The sequence below is a fragment of the Saimiri boliviensis genome, chromosome 10, assembly GCF_048565385.1.
Source record: "Saimiri boliviensis isolate mSaiBol1 chromosome 10, mSaiBol1.pri, whole genome shotgun sequence".
NCBI lineage: Eukaryota > Metazoa > Chordata > Mammalia > Primates > Cebidae > Saimiri > Saimiri boliviensis.
This window is the reverse complement of record NC_133458.1, coordinates 53,659,592-53,677,508: the sequence shown is the minus strand read 5'-3', so window position 1 is coordinate 53,677,508 and position 17,917 is coordinate 53,659,592. Positions and strand designations below refer to the sequence as shown.

Sequence of the window (17,917 nt, the reverse complement as noted above, 5' to 3'; positions counted from 1 at the left end):
GAGGAGTACAGGGGCCTGGACTCCATAGTGAGCTATCTTAAACTCAGCAAATAAATAGGCCTTCAGTAACTTACTTGAAGATAAAGATCAGGCATCCCCAAACTTTTTACACAGGGGGCCAGTTCACGGTCCCTTAGACCGTTGGAGGGCTGCCACATACTGTGCTCCTCTCACTGACCACCAATGAAAGAGGTGCCCCTTCCTGAAGTGTGGCGGGGGGGTGGGGGGTGCCGGATAAATGGCCTCAGGGGGCCGCATGCGGCCTGCGGCCGTAGTTTGGGGACGCCTGATAAAGATGAAGGAATGCTATGAGGAAGATGCATGCTTACCTCATTGGTTGTTATGAAGCGTCTCGGCCTATTGAGTTCTTTTTACGTGTTAGTTGTTATTACGTCTTATACTCTGGCCCCACTCCCTGAACCAGGAAGGGCCAAGTTGCAGAATGATGAGTTTATTTCCTGTTCGCAGGGGCAGGATCCAGGTACTTATCAAGTGTCGTTTTGTAGAGTAGCACATACTATCCTATGAGGTTGGGCTCCAGATGGATCTGTAGGTTGTCTCTGATATCAGATTAAATCCATTAAAGTAATAATGCAGCAGGCACTCAGGTGAAGACAGCACCAGTCCCTGGAGGGAGCTGTTGAGTATGAACAGGTGATTGGGTTTAAGAGAAACTTTCATATTTCATTTTGATTCTAAAACTGTTTGGTGCCCAGACAGCCACAGGCCTTATGTATTAACTGGATGAAATAATTTAAGAGACCTAGAAAATCAGGACAGATTGCTTTTTTCTGTGGAGATTTCCAATCTGAAACCAAATTTTGGAAATAATGAGCAGCTTTATATGTGAGCTGTTATTATAGGCAGCTGAGCTCAGCTCCTCTGAGCCTTCCTCATAGAGCCCATGAGGCACAGAAACAGAAATACCCTCATTGCCAAGAGTCTGGATTTTATCTGCAGCATGACTTCTGGATAATCTCTGCAAGAAGCCATGCCTGTAAAATGTAGTCCCTTAGGTTGCAGCTTCCCACAGGGTTTTGATGTGTCAGCCCTAGAATTTTATTTTATTTCCTGCTCCATGGTTTCCTTTGCTATTGCTGTCACTGATAAATAACTCAACTGTATAATTCCTACCATGATTTACACATATTATATGCTATTCTGAGGTCGAAAGGAAACCTGAGACTCTCAGGCTGAAACATTTACCTACTAAGAAGCTATGCACAAGTGTGTACTGGGGCTGCATTCTCTAATCTTTATGAGAGCCTTGATTCGAAGTTTTGTCCTCTACCCATGTGTGGCAAATTTAACATGTTGTGAGTGGCTTAGGTAAGATACTTCTAATAAGTTGGCTTCTCTATTAGGTTTTAGACTTGGTTCATCAACTTAGATAGGAAACTTGACTGTGGTATACATCAAGTCTCCTAGCCCAGGTATGCATGTGGTGCAAAGTCCTTTTGTCTTTATTACCCACAATTTAGATATTTAAATGTTTAAAAAATATTAGAGGTAAAGTGTGTTGCCAGTGAAAGGATTGGTGTTTGTCACTGTCTAGATAGTAGGGAAGCTAGCACTACTGGGTTTAATACATTTTAGTAAAACTGGAAATAGAAAGCATATAAAAAACAAATTCATTTGGGATCAAAATAAACCACCAAGTCAGAAAAGAGTTCTTAGCTTGTCTAAAGGCCAGAAAGTAATAACATACAATAGAATTGTTACTTATAATGGAATGCTGGTTCATGAGTTGGAAAAGAGGTTGAAATGGGACTAAACTCATAAGATGCCACTCTAAAAATCTGGAGACACTGTTTTATCTCCAAACGTGGAAAAATCCAGTCTTTTGATACAACTGACTCATGGAAATGTCTGATTTTAGAAGCCACTGAAGTTTTTGTTTTTTCAAAGCTTATAGCACATGAATTTGTCAGCAATGTATATATACTTTAGGACCACAGGGAAGAAATGCAATAACAGAATGAAGAATGCTATAAGGCTTACAGCTATCTGCTCAAAAAAACCTTGACACGAAGTTAATGTAGGAACTGTTTGCAAGTCATGGTGCTTTTATGGGGTTTTTATGTCTCCACCTTTTTGTTAAAGTGTAAGATCTTAGGAGTATCATGGGTAATCAGATGTCAATGTTGTTGTTTGCCCCCAGAAAGAAAATCTGGTTTTCTTTCTGTTCATCTGCAAACTTTATCGGTAAACACCATATAGGAAATATGTTAGACTTAGCAGATTACATACGGACTCTGTTGCATATTCTTTTTTAGCTTTGTTTTTTAATAACCCTTTAAAAATGTAAAACCCCAGCTAGGCATGGTGGCTCACACCTGTAATCCCGGCACTTTGGGAGGCTGAGGTAGGCAGATCTCCTGAGGTCAGGAGTTATAGACCAGCCTAGCCAGCATGGCGAAACTTCATCTCTACTAAATATACGAACGTTAGCTGGCCCTGGTGGCAGGCACCTGTAATCTCAGCTACTCAGGAGGCTGAACAGGAAGAATTGCTTGTACCTGGAAGGCTAAGGTTGCAGTGAGCAGAGATTGCACCACTGCACTCCCGCCTGGGCAACAAAGAGAGACTCTATCTCAAAAAAGAAAAAAATATATATATAAAAGCCCTTCTTAGCTTTCAGGGCAAACAAAAATAGGCCCCTGGCCAGATGTACCCTGTGAGCTGTAGTTTGCTGATATCTAGACTAGAGTTCAAAGCGCAGGCCCCCAATCTTCGAGCATTGAGTTCTGTTTGTGATGCTTGTGGTGTTTTATTATTGTTTTTGTATTTATTTTGGTCATTCGAGAAATATTAAACCATAGCCAAATCCCTATCCTAAGTGAACTATCCCCAGTAGTGAAGAAAACATGATTCATGCACATAAAAGTTAAATCTTGTAACATTTAAGAAACAATGTAACCATAGAAGATATATGATGGCAAATAAATACACAAAAAGATATTTACCATCACTAGCCATTAGGGAAATGCAAATTAAAACAAGAATAAAATACTACATACTTACTAGAATGGCTAAAATTAAAAATACTGATTATTCAAATACTGGCAAGGGTGCAGAGAAACTGGATCTCTCCTACATTACTGGTGGAATATAAAATGATACAACCACTCTATAATTCAGTCTGGCAGTTTCTTAAAAAACAAAAAAGAAAAGAAAAGAAAGAAACTTACATTAATCACCTAGCATTTATATTCCTGGGCATTTGTCCTGGGGAAATGAAACGTATGTTCACACAAAAACCTGTATACAAATGTTCATGCTTTATTTGTAATAGCCAAAAACTGGAAATGACTTAAATATCCTTCCCTGACTGAATATTCATGTGACTTATGTCCACATAAGGGAATTCACCAATAAAGGGAACAATCTGTTGATGTAAACAACTTGAAGGGACTGTAAGGGCATTATTCTGAGTGAAAAATACCAATCTCAAAATTTTCCATACTGTATTATTCCATTTATATTAACATTCTTGAAATGACAAAATTATAGAGGTAGAGAACAGAAAAGTGGTTGCCATACATTAGGGAAGGAGAAGGAGAGTATGACTTTAAAGGGACATGACAAGGGATTTCCTTTGTAGTGACAGAACAGTCCAATATCTTGATTAAAATGATGGTATATGAATCTTTATAAACGATAGATAAAATGTCATGAATATACACAAAGACATACCAAAAAAAATGAATGCATGTAAAAATTGATGAAATTTGAGTCAGGTCTATAGTCCGGTTAATTTGCCAGCTAATTTCTTGGTTTTGATAGTGCAGTATAGTTATAGAAGATGTTACTATTGGGGGAACTGAGTGATGGTACATAGAACCTCTCCCTACTGTTTTTGTAACTTCTTATGAGTAATTATTTCAAAATAAGAAGTTATAAAAGAAGGTGGAAAGAAGAAGAAAGTCGGGGGAGAGGAAAAGGGAGGGGAAGAAAGAAAAATAATGAAGTCTTCTGGGCAGGATGGAGTTAAAGGGTCTGAGTTACCGTCCCAACTGAAACTGTCATTTAAAAGCTAAACAGATATAGGAAACAAACAAGATCAGTCCTGCTTACTGCCTTGAGACAGTTTCCTGGCTCCAGTACAGGAAAGGCGAACTGCTTTGGAGTCTAGAACACTCCCTGAGTTGGGGAGACCAAGATGAGAGTCTATAAAGATCTATAAAGAGTTCACAGGACAAAGTACCAGAGGAAACAGAACATGGTGCTCACACAGGTCCAAGAATAATGCCTGTTCTTCCCACCAGACTGGAAAATAAATCATAACTCATGGGGCATTGGGTAGAGCATTTAGCAGTGGGAAACAGTTAGTCTTAGGCTGAGCACCACCAGTCTAGAACTGACTAACAAATTATAAAAGCAAGAGATGAAAGGCTTAAAACTTAACTGCATCCTTGAACAAAGTTCAAGCTTTACAGGAATAAAGAAATGTCCAGTACCCAACAAAGTAAAATTCACAATGTTGTAACCACCCTACAGGTTAACCAGCCCACTGCCTAGAAAGAGCTGATTTATCAAGACAGGGGAACTGCAATCAAGAAAGAGAAATTCATGCAGAGCTGGCTATGCAGACCAGTTTTATTATTACTCAAATCAATCTCCCTGAGAATCTGATGATCTGAGTTTTTAAGGATAATTTGATAGGGGGCCAGTGAGTTGGGAGTTTTGATTGGTCAATCTGAGATGAAATCATAGGTAGTTAGAACTGTCCTTTTTTGTTGAGTCGGTTCCTGAGAGGGGGCCACAAGACTAGTTTATCAATCTAGATCATGCCAGCTGATCCACTGAGTACAGGGTCTGCAAAATATCTCAAGCCCTGATCTTAGGTTTTACAATAGTCATGTTATCACCAGGAGCAATTTGGGGAGGTTTAGAAGCTTCCAGCTGCATGACTCCTAAACCACAATTTCTAATCTTTTGGCTAATTTGTTAGTCCTAAAAAGGCAGTCTAGTACCCAGGCAGGAAAGGGATTTGTTTGATAAATGGTTGTTACTGTCATTATCCCATTTCTTGGATGAGGAAACGTTGTCTGATTTTTTTTTTTTTTTTTTTTTGAGACGGAGTTTCACTCTTGTTACCCAGGCTGGAGTGCAATGGCGCGATCTCGGCTCACCGCAACCTCCGCCTCCTGGGTTCAGGCAATTCTCCTGCCTCAGCCTCCTGAGTAGCTGGGATTACAGGCACGAGCCACCATGCCCAGCTAATTTTTTGTATTTTTAGTAGAGATGGGGTTTCACCATGTTGACCAGGATGGTCTTGATCTCTTGACCTCGTGATCCACCAGCCTTGGCCTCCCAAAGTGCTGGGATTACAGGCTTGAGCCACCGCACCTGGCCAACATTGTCTGATTTTAATAGGCAAGAGGAGTAAAGGTTTATGGTACCCCAAATTCCAATTTATGTTGAAAGACTTTTGTAGGAAGGAATTTATAAACTTTACGAATTATTAATAGAATAGAGTCTCCACAGATTCAGGTCAAAGTACAAAGAACTTTCAGTAAATTACTGATTGGCAAGATAGAGAAAGCTATTTTCAAGCAACCTAGATGGAATTTTATCAGCTCTCTTCCCTTTTTAGTATTGTCTCTAAGCTGAAATTGCTTATGTGTCCTTTTTCTTTCTTTCTTTCTTTTTTTTTTTTGAGATGGAGTCTTGCTTTGTCACCCAGGCTGGAGTGCAGTGGTGCAATCTTGGCTCACTCCAACCTCCACCTCCCAGGTTCAAGTGATTCTCTTGCCTCAGCCTCCTGAGTAGCTGGGATTACAGGCACGAGCCACCATGCCCAGCTAATTTTTTGTATTTTTAGTAGAGATGGGGTTTCACCATGTTGACCAGGATGGTCTTGATCTCTTGACCTCGTGATCCACCAGCCTTGGCCTCCCAAAGTGCTGGGATTACAGGCTTGAGCCACCGCACCTGGCCAACATTGTCTGATTTTAATAGGCAAGAGGAGTAAAGGTTTATGGTACCCCAAATTCCAATTTATGTTGAAAGACTTTTGTAGGAAGGAATTTATAAACTTTACGAATTATTAATAGAATAGAGTCTCCACAGATTCAGGTCAAAGTACAAAGAACTTTCAGTAAATTACTGATTGGCAAGATAGAGAAAGCTATTTTCAAGCAACCTAGATGGAATTTTATCAGCTCTCTTCCCTTTTTAATATTGTCTCTAAGCTGAAATTGCTTATGTGTCCTTTTTCTTTCTTTCTTTCTTTTTTTTTTTTTGAGATGGAGTCTTGCTTTGTCACCCAGGCTGGAGTGCAGTGGTGCAATCTTGGCTCACTCCAACCTCCACCTCCCAGGTTCAAGTGATTCTCTTGCCTCAGCCTCCTGAGTAGCTGGGAATACAGGCGTGTCATGCTCGGCTAATTTTCTGTATTTTTAGTAGAGATGGGGTTTCGCTGTGTTAGCCTGGGTGGTCTCAATCTCCTGATCTTGTGATCCGACCACCCTGGGTTCCCAAACTGCTGGGATTAGAGGCGTAAGCCACTGCACCCAGCCGTGTGTCCTTTTTCTTGAGAACAGTAACACTGTGCTTGGCCTCTATTGGTGCAAAAGGAAATGAGTCGAAGGCTTTTCACTCCATAAGTAAGAAATATATTATTGTGGAGGTGATAAATAATATATTAAGGAAGACATCTCAGATATTTAGAAAAGCCTTACTATTGTTGAGGATTTATTATTGGTGCTAAATGGTTATTTAAAAAAAGAAAAAGTTGGAAAAACAACAAAAATGTCAGGATTTCTAGTTCTTCCTCCACATTCATTTTATTTTTAAATTTAAAAAAATTTTTTAATTATTATTTTTTGTGTGTGTGAGATAGAGTTTCACTATTGTCACCCAGGCTTGAATGTAATGACACGATCTTGGCTCACTGCAACCTCCACCTCCCAGGTTCAAGCAGTTTTGCCTCGGCCTCCTGAGTAGCTGGGATTACAGGTGCCCACCACCACACCCAGCTAATTTTTGGTATTTTTAGATACAGGGTTTCACCATGTTGGCCAGGCTGGTCTCAAACTCCTTATATGAGGTGATCCGCCCGCCTTGGCCTCCCAAAAAGTGCTGGGATTACAGGCATGATCCATTGCGCCCGGCCCCACATTTATTTTAATTACTAGAAAAAGAAACTCTGTATTACAGAAAAACAATTGGGTGCAAGGTACCTTGAAATCATGACCTACCAAATGGAGCATAGGCACAGAAAAAGAACAGTTTTAAAAAGCTGAACCCCTTATGGATGAAGAGTTAGAGTTAACATAGTGGTTTACCAATTGGACTAAGATTTTAACCAGTTTATGAAAGCTAATTAAAATGGGGTCATGATATTGAAAATACAGCAAGAGAAGAAGAGGGAAAAACCTTACAAGAGGTCCTTGAATACTCAACTGTGTTCTGGGGAAGATGCAATGAGCTCCAGGACATAGATAAGATTATGGCTTAGAGTGAAAGGGATAGACAAGAATTCTGAGAATAATTTGCATCAGAAAAGCGCTTGACAAAAAGATGAGATGGTACAAAGCACCTAGCACCTTTTCTCTAGCTGAGAATAACAAAGGGAAAAAACTATTATAACAAAGGGAAAAAACTATACTGAGGAAGAGGATCATTCTATTTTGTGTGCTTGGATTCAACAAGGACAGTATTTATGATGAATTGCAATAGTGTAATCACAACTCTCCTCAGTTCAGATTTTGTTATTGAACCAAACTGAGGTCTACTCACCTGACATTGTAAGCCTAGTTGTCTATACCATATTTAAACCAAGGCTTGTTGCAAGAGAAGGGAAAGCATGTATTTGCAGGTACCAAGCAAGGAGAATTAAGCAGATCATGCTTAACACGTGAACTCTCAGATGGCTTAGAGGTAAGGATTTTTAAAGGTGAAAAGAGCCTGATGGCTAGGAGTGGCAGGATTAGATAGCAGCTCCAACTTGGACGGACAGAGCAGTGTGCAGAGCAGGCGTCCCCAAACTTTTTACACAGGGGGCCAGTTCACTGTCCCTCAGACCGTTGGAGGGCCGCCACATACTGTGCTCCTCTCACTGACCACCAATGAAGGAGGTGCCCCTTCCTGAAGTGCAGCGGGGGCACCGGATAAATGGCGTCAGGGGGCCACATGTGGCCCGCGGGCCGTAGTTTGGGGATGCCTGGTGTAGAGGCTTGCATCATGAATTAACAACCACAGGAATAAATCAGGAAACCAAGAGGACCCACAGTCCCTCTGAAGGAAGAAGATTGCTCCTACAGGACCCAGGAGACACCCCAAATGGTGTCCTGGTATTTCCATGGCTTGAGAGACCCATAGATGCTTCACATCACAAGAATCTGTGCAGATGACCCCCAGTACCAGCCTGGAACCCGGTAGACTTGCCGGGTGGCTAGATGCAGAAGAGAGATAACAATTACTACAGCTTGGCTGTCAGGAAGCCACATCCATAGAAAAAGGGGAAGAGTACTACATCAAGAGAACACCTGGTGGGACAAAAGAATCTGAACAGCCTTCAGTCCTAGACCTTCCCTCTGACAAAGCCTACCCAAATGAGAAGGAACCAAAAGTCATACTGGTTTTTGACAAAACAAGGCTCTTTAACACCCCCCAAAATCACGGAAGCCCGCCAGCAATGGATCTAAACCAAGAAGAAATCCTTGATTTACCTGAAAAAGAATTCAGGAGGTTAATTATTAAGCTAATCAGGGAGGGACCAGAGAAAGATGAAGACCAATGCAAGGAAATCCAAAAAATGAAACAAGAAGTGAAGGGAGAAATATTCAATGAAAATAGATAGCATAAATAAAAAACAATCAAAACTTCAGGAAACAGACACACTTACTGAAATGCAAAATGCTCTGGAAAGTCTCAGCAATAAAATTGAACAAGTAGAAGAGAGGAATTTAGAGCTCAAAGATAAGGTCTTCAAATTAACCCAATCCAACAAAGAAAAAAGAATAAGAAAATAATGAACAAAGCTTCCAAGAGGTCGGAGATTATATTAAATGACCAAATCTAAGAATAATTGGCATTTCTGAGGAAGAAGAGAAATCTAAAAGCTTGGAAAACATATTTGAGGGGAATAACTGAGGAAAACTTCCCTGGCCTTGGTAGAGACCTAGAGATAAATACAAGAAGCACAAAGAACACCTGGGAAATTTGTTACAAAAAGATCACCGAGGCACATGGACATCAGGTGATCCAAAGGTCAGACGAAGGAAAGAATCCTAAGAACTATGAGACAAAAATGCCAGGTAACCTATAAAGGAAAACCTATCAGATTAACAGCAGATTTTCAGCAGAAAACCTAGAAGCTAGAAGGGAATGAGACCTTATGTTCTACCTCCTGAAACAAAACAATTATCAGCCACGAATTTTGTATCCAGTGAACTAAGCATCATGTATGAAAGATACAGTCTTTTTCAGACAAACATGCTGAGAGAATTCGCTTCGCCACTACCAAGCCACCACTAGAAGAACTGCTAAAAGGAGTTCTAAATCCTAAAACAAATCCTGGAAACACATCAAAACAGAACCTCTTTAAAACCTAAATCTCACAGGACCTATAAAGCAAAAATACAATTTAAAAAACAAAAAACCAAAGTGCACAAGCAACAAATAACATGATAAATGGAATGGTACCTCGTATCTTAGTACCAGCATTGAATGTAAATGGCCTAAATGCTCCACTTAAAAGACACAGACCTGCAGAATGGATAAGAATTCACCAACCAACTATCTGTTGCCTTCAAGAGATTCACCTAACACCTAAGGACTCATGTAAACTAAGGTAAAGGGGTGGAAAAAGCCATTTCATGCAAATGGACACCAAAAGCGAGCAGAAGTAGGTATTCTTATATCAGAAAAATAAACTTTAAAGCAACACCAGTAAAAAAGACAAAGAAGGACGTTAAAAAATGTTAAAAGGCATTGTCCAACAGGAAGATATCACAATCCTAAACATTTATGCACCTAACACTGGAGAGCCCAAATTTACAAAACAATTACTAATAGACCTAGGAAATGAGATAGACACCAACACAATTGTAGTGAGGGACTTCATTACTTCACTGATAGCACTAGACAGGTCATCGAGAAAGTCAACAACAAAAAAATGGATTTAAACTATACCTTGGAACAAATGGACTTAACAGATATATACAGAACATTCCAGCCAACAACTGCAAATATACATTCTATTCAACAGCACTTGGAACTTTCTCCAAGATAGACCATATGATAAGCCACAAAATGAGTCTCAATAAATTTAAGACAATTGAAATTATATCAATCATTCTCTTAGACCACAATGGAATAAAATTGGAAATCAACTCCAAAGGAACCTTCAAAACCATGCAAATACATGGAAATTAAATAAACTGCATGATCACTGGGTCAAAAATGAAATCAAGATGGAAATTTAAAAATTCTTTGAACTGAACAACAATAGTGACACAACCTATCAAAACCTCTGGTATACAGCAAAGGCCATGCTAACAGGAAACTTCATAGCCTTAAACACCTACATCAAAAAGACTAAAAGGGCACAAACTGACATTCTAAGGAACTAGAAAAACAAGAACAAACCAAACCAAACCCAACAGAAGAAAGGAAATAACCAAGATCAGAACAGAACTAAATGACATTGAAACAAACAACAATGCAAAAGATAAATGAAACAAAATATGGGTTATTTGAAAAGATAAATAAAATTGATAGACCATTAAGATTAACCAAGAAAAAAAAGAAAATTAAAATAACCTCAATAAGAAACAAAATGGGAGCTATTACAACTGACACCACAGAAATACAAAAGATCATTCAGGGCTACTACGAACATCTTTATGCTCATAAACTAGAAAGCCTAGAAGAGATGGATAAATTCCTGAAAAGATACAACCCTCCTAGCTTAAATCAGGAAGAATTAGATACCCTGAACAGATCGATAACAAGCAGCGAGATTGAAGTGGTAATTTAAAAACTACCAACAGGCCGGGCGCGGTGGCTCAAGCCTGTGGTCCCAGCACTTTGGGAGGCCGAGGCGGGTGGATCATGAGGTCGAGAGATCGAGACCATCCTGGTCAACATGGTGAAACCCCGTCTCCACTAAAGGTGCAAAGAATTAGCTGGGCATGGTGGCGCGTGCCCGTAATCCCAGCTACTCGGGAGGCTGAGGCAGGAGAATTGCCTGAACCCAGGAGGCGGAGGTTGCGGTGAGCCGAGATCGCGCCATTGCTGGGTAACAAGAGCGACACTCCGTCTCAAAAAAAAAAAAAAAAAAAAAAAAAAAAACTAACAACAACAACAACGAAGAAGTCCAGAACCAGATGGATTCACAGCAGAATTCTACCAGACATTCAAAGAATTGGTACCAATCCTACTGACACTATTCCACGAGATAAAGAAGGAACCCTCCCCAATTCATTCTATGAAGCCAGCATCACTCTTACACTAAAACCAGGAAAGGACACAACCAAAAAAGAAAACTACAGACTGATATTCCTGATGAACATAGATGTTAAAATTCTTAACAAAATACTAGCTGACAGAATCCAACAACATATCAAAAAGATAATCCATCATGATCAAGTGGGTTTTATCCCAGGGATAGTTTAACACATGCAAGTCAATAAATGTGATACACCATATAAACAGAACTAAAAATAAAAATCACATGATCATCTCAATAGATGCAGAAAAAGCATTCAACAACATCCAGCATCCCTTCATGATTAAAACTCTCAATAAAATTGGCATACAAGGGACACACCTCAATATAATAAAAGCCATCTATGACAAACCCACAGCTACCATAATACTGAGTGGGGAAAAGTTGAAAGCATTCCCTCTGAGAACTGAACAAGACAGGGATGCCCACTCTCACCGCTCCTCTTCAACATAGTACTGGAAGTCCTAGTTACAGCAGTCGGAGAAAGAAATAAAGGGCATTGAAATTGGTAAAGAGGAAGTCAAACTGTCACTGTTTGCTGATGATATGATTGTTTACCTCAAAAACCCTAAAGACTCCTCCAGAAAGCTCCTAGAACTGACAAAAGAAATTCAGCATAGTTTCCAGATACAAAATTAATGTACACAAATCAGTAGCTCTTCTATACACCAACAACAACCAAGTGGAGAATCAAATCAAGAACTCAACCCCTTTAACAATAGATGCCAAAAAAAAAAAAAAAAAAAAAAAAATGAAGTACTTAGGAATATACCTCGCCAAGGAGGCAAAACACCTCTACAAGGAAAACTACAAAATACTGCTGAAAGAAATCATAGACCACACAAAGAAATGGAAACACATCCCATGCTCATGGATAGGTAAAATCAATATTATGAAAATAAACCTACTGCCAAAAGCAATCTACAAATTAAATGCAATCACCATCAAAATACCACCATCATTCTTAAGAGAGTTAGAAAAAAACAGTTATAAAATTCTGTAGAACCAAAAAAGAGCCCACATAGCCAAAGCAAGACTAAGCAAAAATAACAAATCTGGAGGCATCACATTACCTGATTACAAACTATACTATAAGGCCATAGTCACAAAAACAGCATGGTACTGGTATAAGAATAGGCCCATAGACCAATGGAACAAAATAGAGAACACTTATAAAAAAGTCAACTCAAGATGGATTAAGGACTTAAATCTAAGACCTGAAACTATAAAAATTCTCAAAGGTAAGATTAGAAAAACCCTTCCAGACATCGGCTTAGGCAAGGATTTCATGACCAAGAACCCAAAAGCAAATACAATAAAAACAAAGATAAATAGCTGGGACTTAATTAAACTAAAGAACTTTTGCACAGCAAAAGGAACAGTCAGTAAACAGACAACTCACAGAGTGGGAATAAATCTTCACAATCCATACATCTGACAGAGGACTAATATCCAGAATCTACAATGAATTCAAATCAGTGAGAAAAAAACAATCCCATCAAAGAGTGGGCTAAGGACATGAATAGACAATTCTCAAAAGAAGATTATACACATACAAATGTCCAACAGACATATGAAAAAATGCTCAACATCACTGATGATCAGAGAAATGCAAATCAAAACCACAATGCAACACCACCTTACTCCTGCAAGAATGACCATAATCAAAAAATCAAAAAACAATAGATGTTGATGTGGATATGGTACTCAGGGAACACTTCTACACTGCTGGTGGGAATGTAAACTAGTACAACCACCATGGAAAACAATCTGGAGATTCCTTAAAGAACTAAAAGTAGAACTCCCATCTGATCCAGCAATCCCACTACTGGGTATCTACCCAGCACAATTTGCAATTGCAAAATTGGGGAACCAACCCCAATGTAAACTAGTGTAACCACCATGGAAAACAGTCTGGAGATTCCTTAAACAACTAAAAGTAGAACTGCCATCTGATCCAGTAATCCCACTACTGGGTATCTACCCAGAGGAAAAAAGTCATTATATGAAAAGATGCCAATCAATGAGTGGATTAAAAAACTGTGATATATATATGATGGAATACCACTTAGCCATAAAAAGGAATGAATTAACGGCTTTATAGGCAAAATCATAAATTGATACATGGGGGTTATGTATTGTTCTCACCTAAAAGGGCAAGATATCCAGAAGCAGGGGGCCTGCAGGTTATAGGTGTATTTAAAGATTTTTTTGATTTCTGGCTGGTTTACAAAGTGAAGCTTTATCTAAAAATTTGGGATCCACAGAAAAGAATGTTAGTTCTGGCTCGTGGATGACACCTCCTGCAGGCCCCTGAGAAATGTAGAATGGTCAGAGATTAGTCTTCAGTTTACCCTTATCTGAAGTCTATTTGCCAGCAGATCTGTTTGGTGGGGGTCTGGGTTTCCAAGAAACAACTCAGATACATAGGTTCAGATTTTGTCTTTTTTTTTTTTTAATAAAAAACAAAACATTTATGATTTTAACCTTTTTGGCTGTTGTTTTAAGCTATTTGGGTGCTATTTGCTGTTGTTTATTAAGTTGCTCATTTGCTTTTTTTTTTGAGACACAGTTACACTCTTGTCACCTAGGCTGGAGTGCAATGGCGCAATCTCAGCTCACTGCAACCTCTACCTCCCAGGTTCAAGCAATTCTCCTGCCTCAGCCTGTCGAGTAGCTGGGATTACAGGCGCCTGGCACCAAGCTTGGCTGATTTTTATATTTTCAGTAAAGACAGGGTTTCACCATGTTGACCAGGGAGTCTCAAACTCCTGACCTCAGGTGATCCACCTGCCTTGGCCTCCCAAAGTGCAGGAGTTTACTTAAGTAGGTGCCTGGAATCTTTTAAGGAACCCAATATATATATATATATATATTTTAATTTTTGTGCTTGAGGAGAGCCCACAGGCCCCTACAAAGGGTCCCTGTTCTGTCTCAATTTGTCTGGTTTCTTAAACCCAGAACTGCAGTGGAACTCCAGAGGAAATATAAACCTTTATAACCTTGATTTGTAAAGAAAACATAGAACTAGGAGAAAAGATCTGAGAAACAAACAAGGGGAGCTTTGTGATTGCCACAGTCAATGACCTTGAACAAGTTTCTGGGCTGCAGGGCAGGGAGAGATTGCACAGGCAGAGCCCAGCAGACTCCTTGAGTGGAGGAGACTGAGTGAGCAGAGCTTCTGGGGAGACCAAAGATACCCAGAGTTCACAAAAGAGAGTTCCAGAGGGGAGGAAGCTGCACAGAGCAGATTGCGGAGGGTGCCATGAACATTCAGCCAAGTACTAATGAGCAAGTGTTGAGGAAACTACCTACACATGGTCCACTGTGGATGAACCTCAAAATAATCATGCTGAATGAAAGAAGACGGATTTTTTTTTTAAGTGCATAACTGTATACCTCCATTTATATAAGATTTTACAAACAGCAACTAATCCATAGTGCCACAAAGCTGTTGGAGGGTGACAGGAAGGGAGGGGCATGAGGGAAAGACCACAATGGAATACAAACTTTTGAGAGTGATGGCTTTGTTCACTATCTTGATTAAGGAGATGATTCAGACTTTTACCTATGTCAAAACTTACTACATTGTACGCTTTAAGTACATGTAGTTTATTTTGTCAGTTATACTCCAATAAAGCTTTTTAAAGACTGCATTTAAAAATAATAAATGTTGAACATTCCTAATCCAAAATCTGAAATGCTTTAAAATATGAAATAAGGAAATGCTCATTGGAGTAATTTGGATTTCAGATCTTCATATTAGGGATACTCAACTGGTATGTCTTCTTCAAATATTCAAAAAAAATGTGAAATTTGAAACAATTCTGGTCCCAAGCATGTTAGATAAGGGATATTCATCCTGTACAAATAAAACACAGTTGGCTGCGGGTAGTGGCTCACACCTGTAATCCCAGCACTTTGGGAGGCCGAGGTGGGTGGATGACCTGAGGTATGTCTGGAGTTCAAGACCAGCCTGACCAACATGGTGAAACGCTGTCTCTACTAAAAATATAAAAAAATTAGCCAGGCATGGTGGCACATGTCTGTAGTCCCAGCTACTCAGGAGGTTGAGGCCAGAGAATTGCTTGAACCCAGGAGGCAGAGGCTGCAGTGAGTTGAGATCATGCCACAGTATTCCACCCTGGGCGACAGAGTGAGACTTCATTTCAAACAAAACAAAACAAAACACACAGAGTACCCTCCCTCTCAGGGTTGTTCTGAGAAAATAACGGAAGGGAGCAAGCCCAGATGATCTCTTTGCAACTCTTTCCCAATTCAGACTATCTTTACCAAGATGCTTGGTGTTCTAAGGCGTTGTTCAGTTTTATAGATATGTTGCTAGGATCTATGTGGTCAATTACTGCTCTTGATATAACTTTATGCAATTTTTTGTTTTAGGACTCATGAATCAAGCAAGCAAACATGAAAAATGGATTAAGGCTGATGCTCCAAAAGGGACTATAAGTTTTAGAAGGCAAAGCTGGTTTCAGTCCCTGAAACTGCAGGACTAAGACTGATTTGAGGTTGTAGTTATGATTTTTAACAATGATTTGCATATCTGTGACTACAAAAATGTAAATACCACTGTTCATATACATGTTGAAAAGAACAAATTGAGAATGAATACTGGTGAACTGTTTTGGTAGGCTTTTGCAAAATTTGTACTTGGCCGGGCGCAGTGGCTCACGCCTGTAATCCTAGCACTTTGGGAGGCTGAGGCGAGTGGATCACCAGGTCAGGAGTTCTAGACCAGCCTGGCCAACATGGTGAAACCCCGTCCTTAAAAAAAAAAAAAAAAAAAAAAAAATCAAAATTTGTACTTGGCTATTGTATTCATTTTCTACTGATCTGTAACAAATTACCACAAATTTAGAAGCATAAAATAATATTCATTTACAGCTCACAGTTCCATAAGCCAAGAGCCCAGTATGGATAGGTTCTCTTTTGATAGGGGAATCAAAAGTCTGGAATCAAGATTTTGGCCAGACTGAGTTCTCATCTGGAGTCCCTGGGAAGAAATCTACTTCCAAGTTCATTCAGATTATTGGGAAGATCCAGTTCCTTGTGATTGGATAACTGAGGTCTCCATTTTCTTTCTTTTTTTTTTTTTTTGTGAGACGGAGTTTCACTCGTTACCCAGGCTGGAGTGCAATGGTGCGATCTCGGCTCACCGCAACCTCCGCTTCCTGGGTTCAGGCAATTCTCCTGCCTCAGTCTCCTGAGTAGCTGGGATTACAGGCACGCGCCACCATGCCCAGCTAATTTTTTGTATTTTTTTTTTAGTAGAGACGGGGTTTCACCATGTTGACTAGGATGGTCTCAATCTCTTGACCTCGTGATCCACCCACCTCGGCCTCCCAAAGTGCTGGGATTACAGGCTTGAGCCACCGTGCCCGGCCCGAGGTCTCCATTTTCTTGCTGGCTGTCAGCCATCAATCACTCTAAGCTTCTAGAGGCCACTCACATGTCTTCTCATGTTGCCCTTCTATCTTTAAGCCTGCAGTGATGAACTGAGTTCTTCTCATGCTTTGAATATCTGACTTCTGCAACCAGCTGGAAGAATATATACTCCCAAAGGGCTCACTTGATTAGGTCAGGCCCACCCAAGATAACCTTTGTTTTGTCATATAATGTAACATTCATGGGAGTGATGGCCTATCATATTCAGTTTCCACTCCCACTCAAGGGAAGGAGACTATACAAAGGCATTTGTCATAGGGGGGTGCAATTAGCTTAAAATTTTTTATAATGTAGCTCTCACATGACAGGTTTTCTACTTAGTACCTCTTATGCCATCAATGTAAATTGAAGCTGTGAATAAAAAACATATGTGAAGCATTTGCTACTGATTCTTAATATCTTTTGTGTAATTTAAGATACAGTTCATTAGGAGGAAAGAAATAGCTATTCTATAGCCTGATATAAGAAAATGGTATATTGTATAAAGATATTTTATGAATTCCATTTCTTTCAAATGTCTCTATTCCTGGAACATTTAAATTATATAATACTGGCTGGGCACAGTGGCTCATGCCTATAATCCCAGCATTTTGGAAGACCAAGGCATATAGATCATTGAGGTCAGGAGTTTGAGACCAGCTTGGCCAACATGGTGAAACTCCATCTCTACTAGAAAAACAAAACAAAACAAAACAAAAAAAATTAGCAGGGCATGGTGGCTCATCCCTGTAATCCCAACTATTCAGGAGGCTAAGGCAGGAGAATCACTTGAACCTGGGAAGTGGAGGTTGCAGTGAGCCGAGATCATGCCACTGCATTCCTGCCTGGGTGACAGAGTGAGACTCTGTCTCAAAATATTAATCGATTAATTAATTAAAATAAATAAATAAGTTATATAATACTGACTAGACCTATCTCTTAGTGATGTAGTTTGGATATCTGTCCCCCAAAATCTCATGCTGAAATGTAATCCCCAATGTTGGAGTGGGGCCT

The 17,917-nt window shown here is 39.7% G+C and overlaps 1 protein-coding gene across 2 annotated transcripts in view; it reads left to right on the top strand.

Annotated features, from left to right (window-relative positions):
• Window positions 1–17,917, top strand: part of FAM185A (family with sequence similarity 185 member A) — a 57,711-nt gene that overhangs the window by 37,752 nt on the left and 2,042 nt on the right. Inside the window, exon 8 of one of the 2 annotated variants that reach the window (XM_074379291.1) lies at window positions 15,863–15,987. In XM_074379291.1, the coding sequence (XP_074235392.1) occupies window positions 15,863–15,975 (113 nt within the window). In that variant the 3' untranslated portion in view covers window positions 15,976–15,987. Of the gene's footprint in view, window positions 1–15,862; window positions 17,314–17,917 lie in introns of those variants that run through there. The other variant, XM_003921130.4, reaches the window with a different exon arrangement.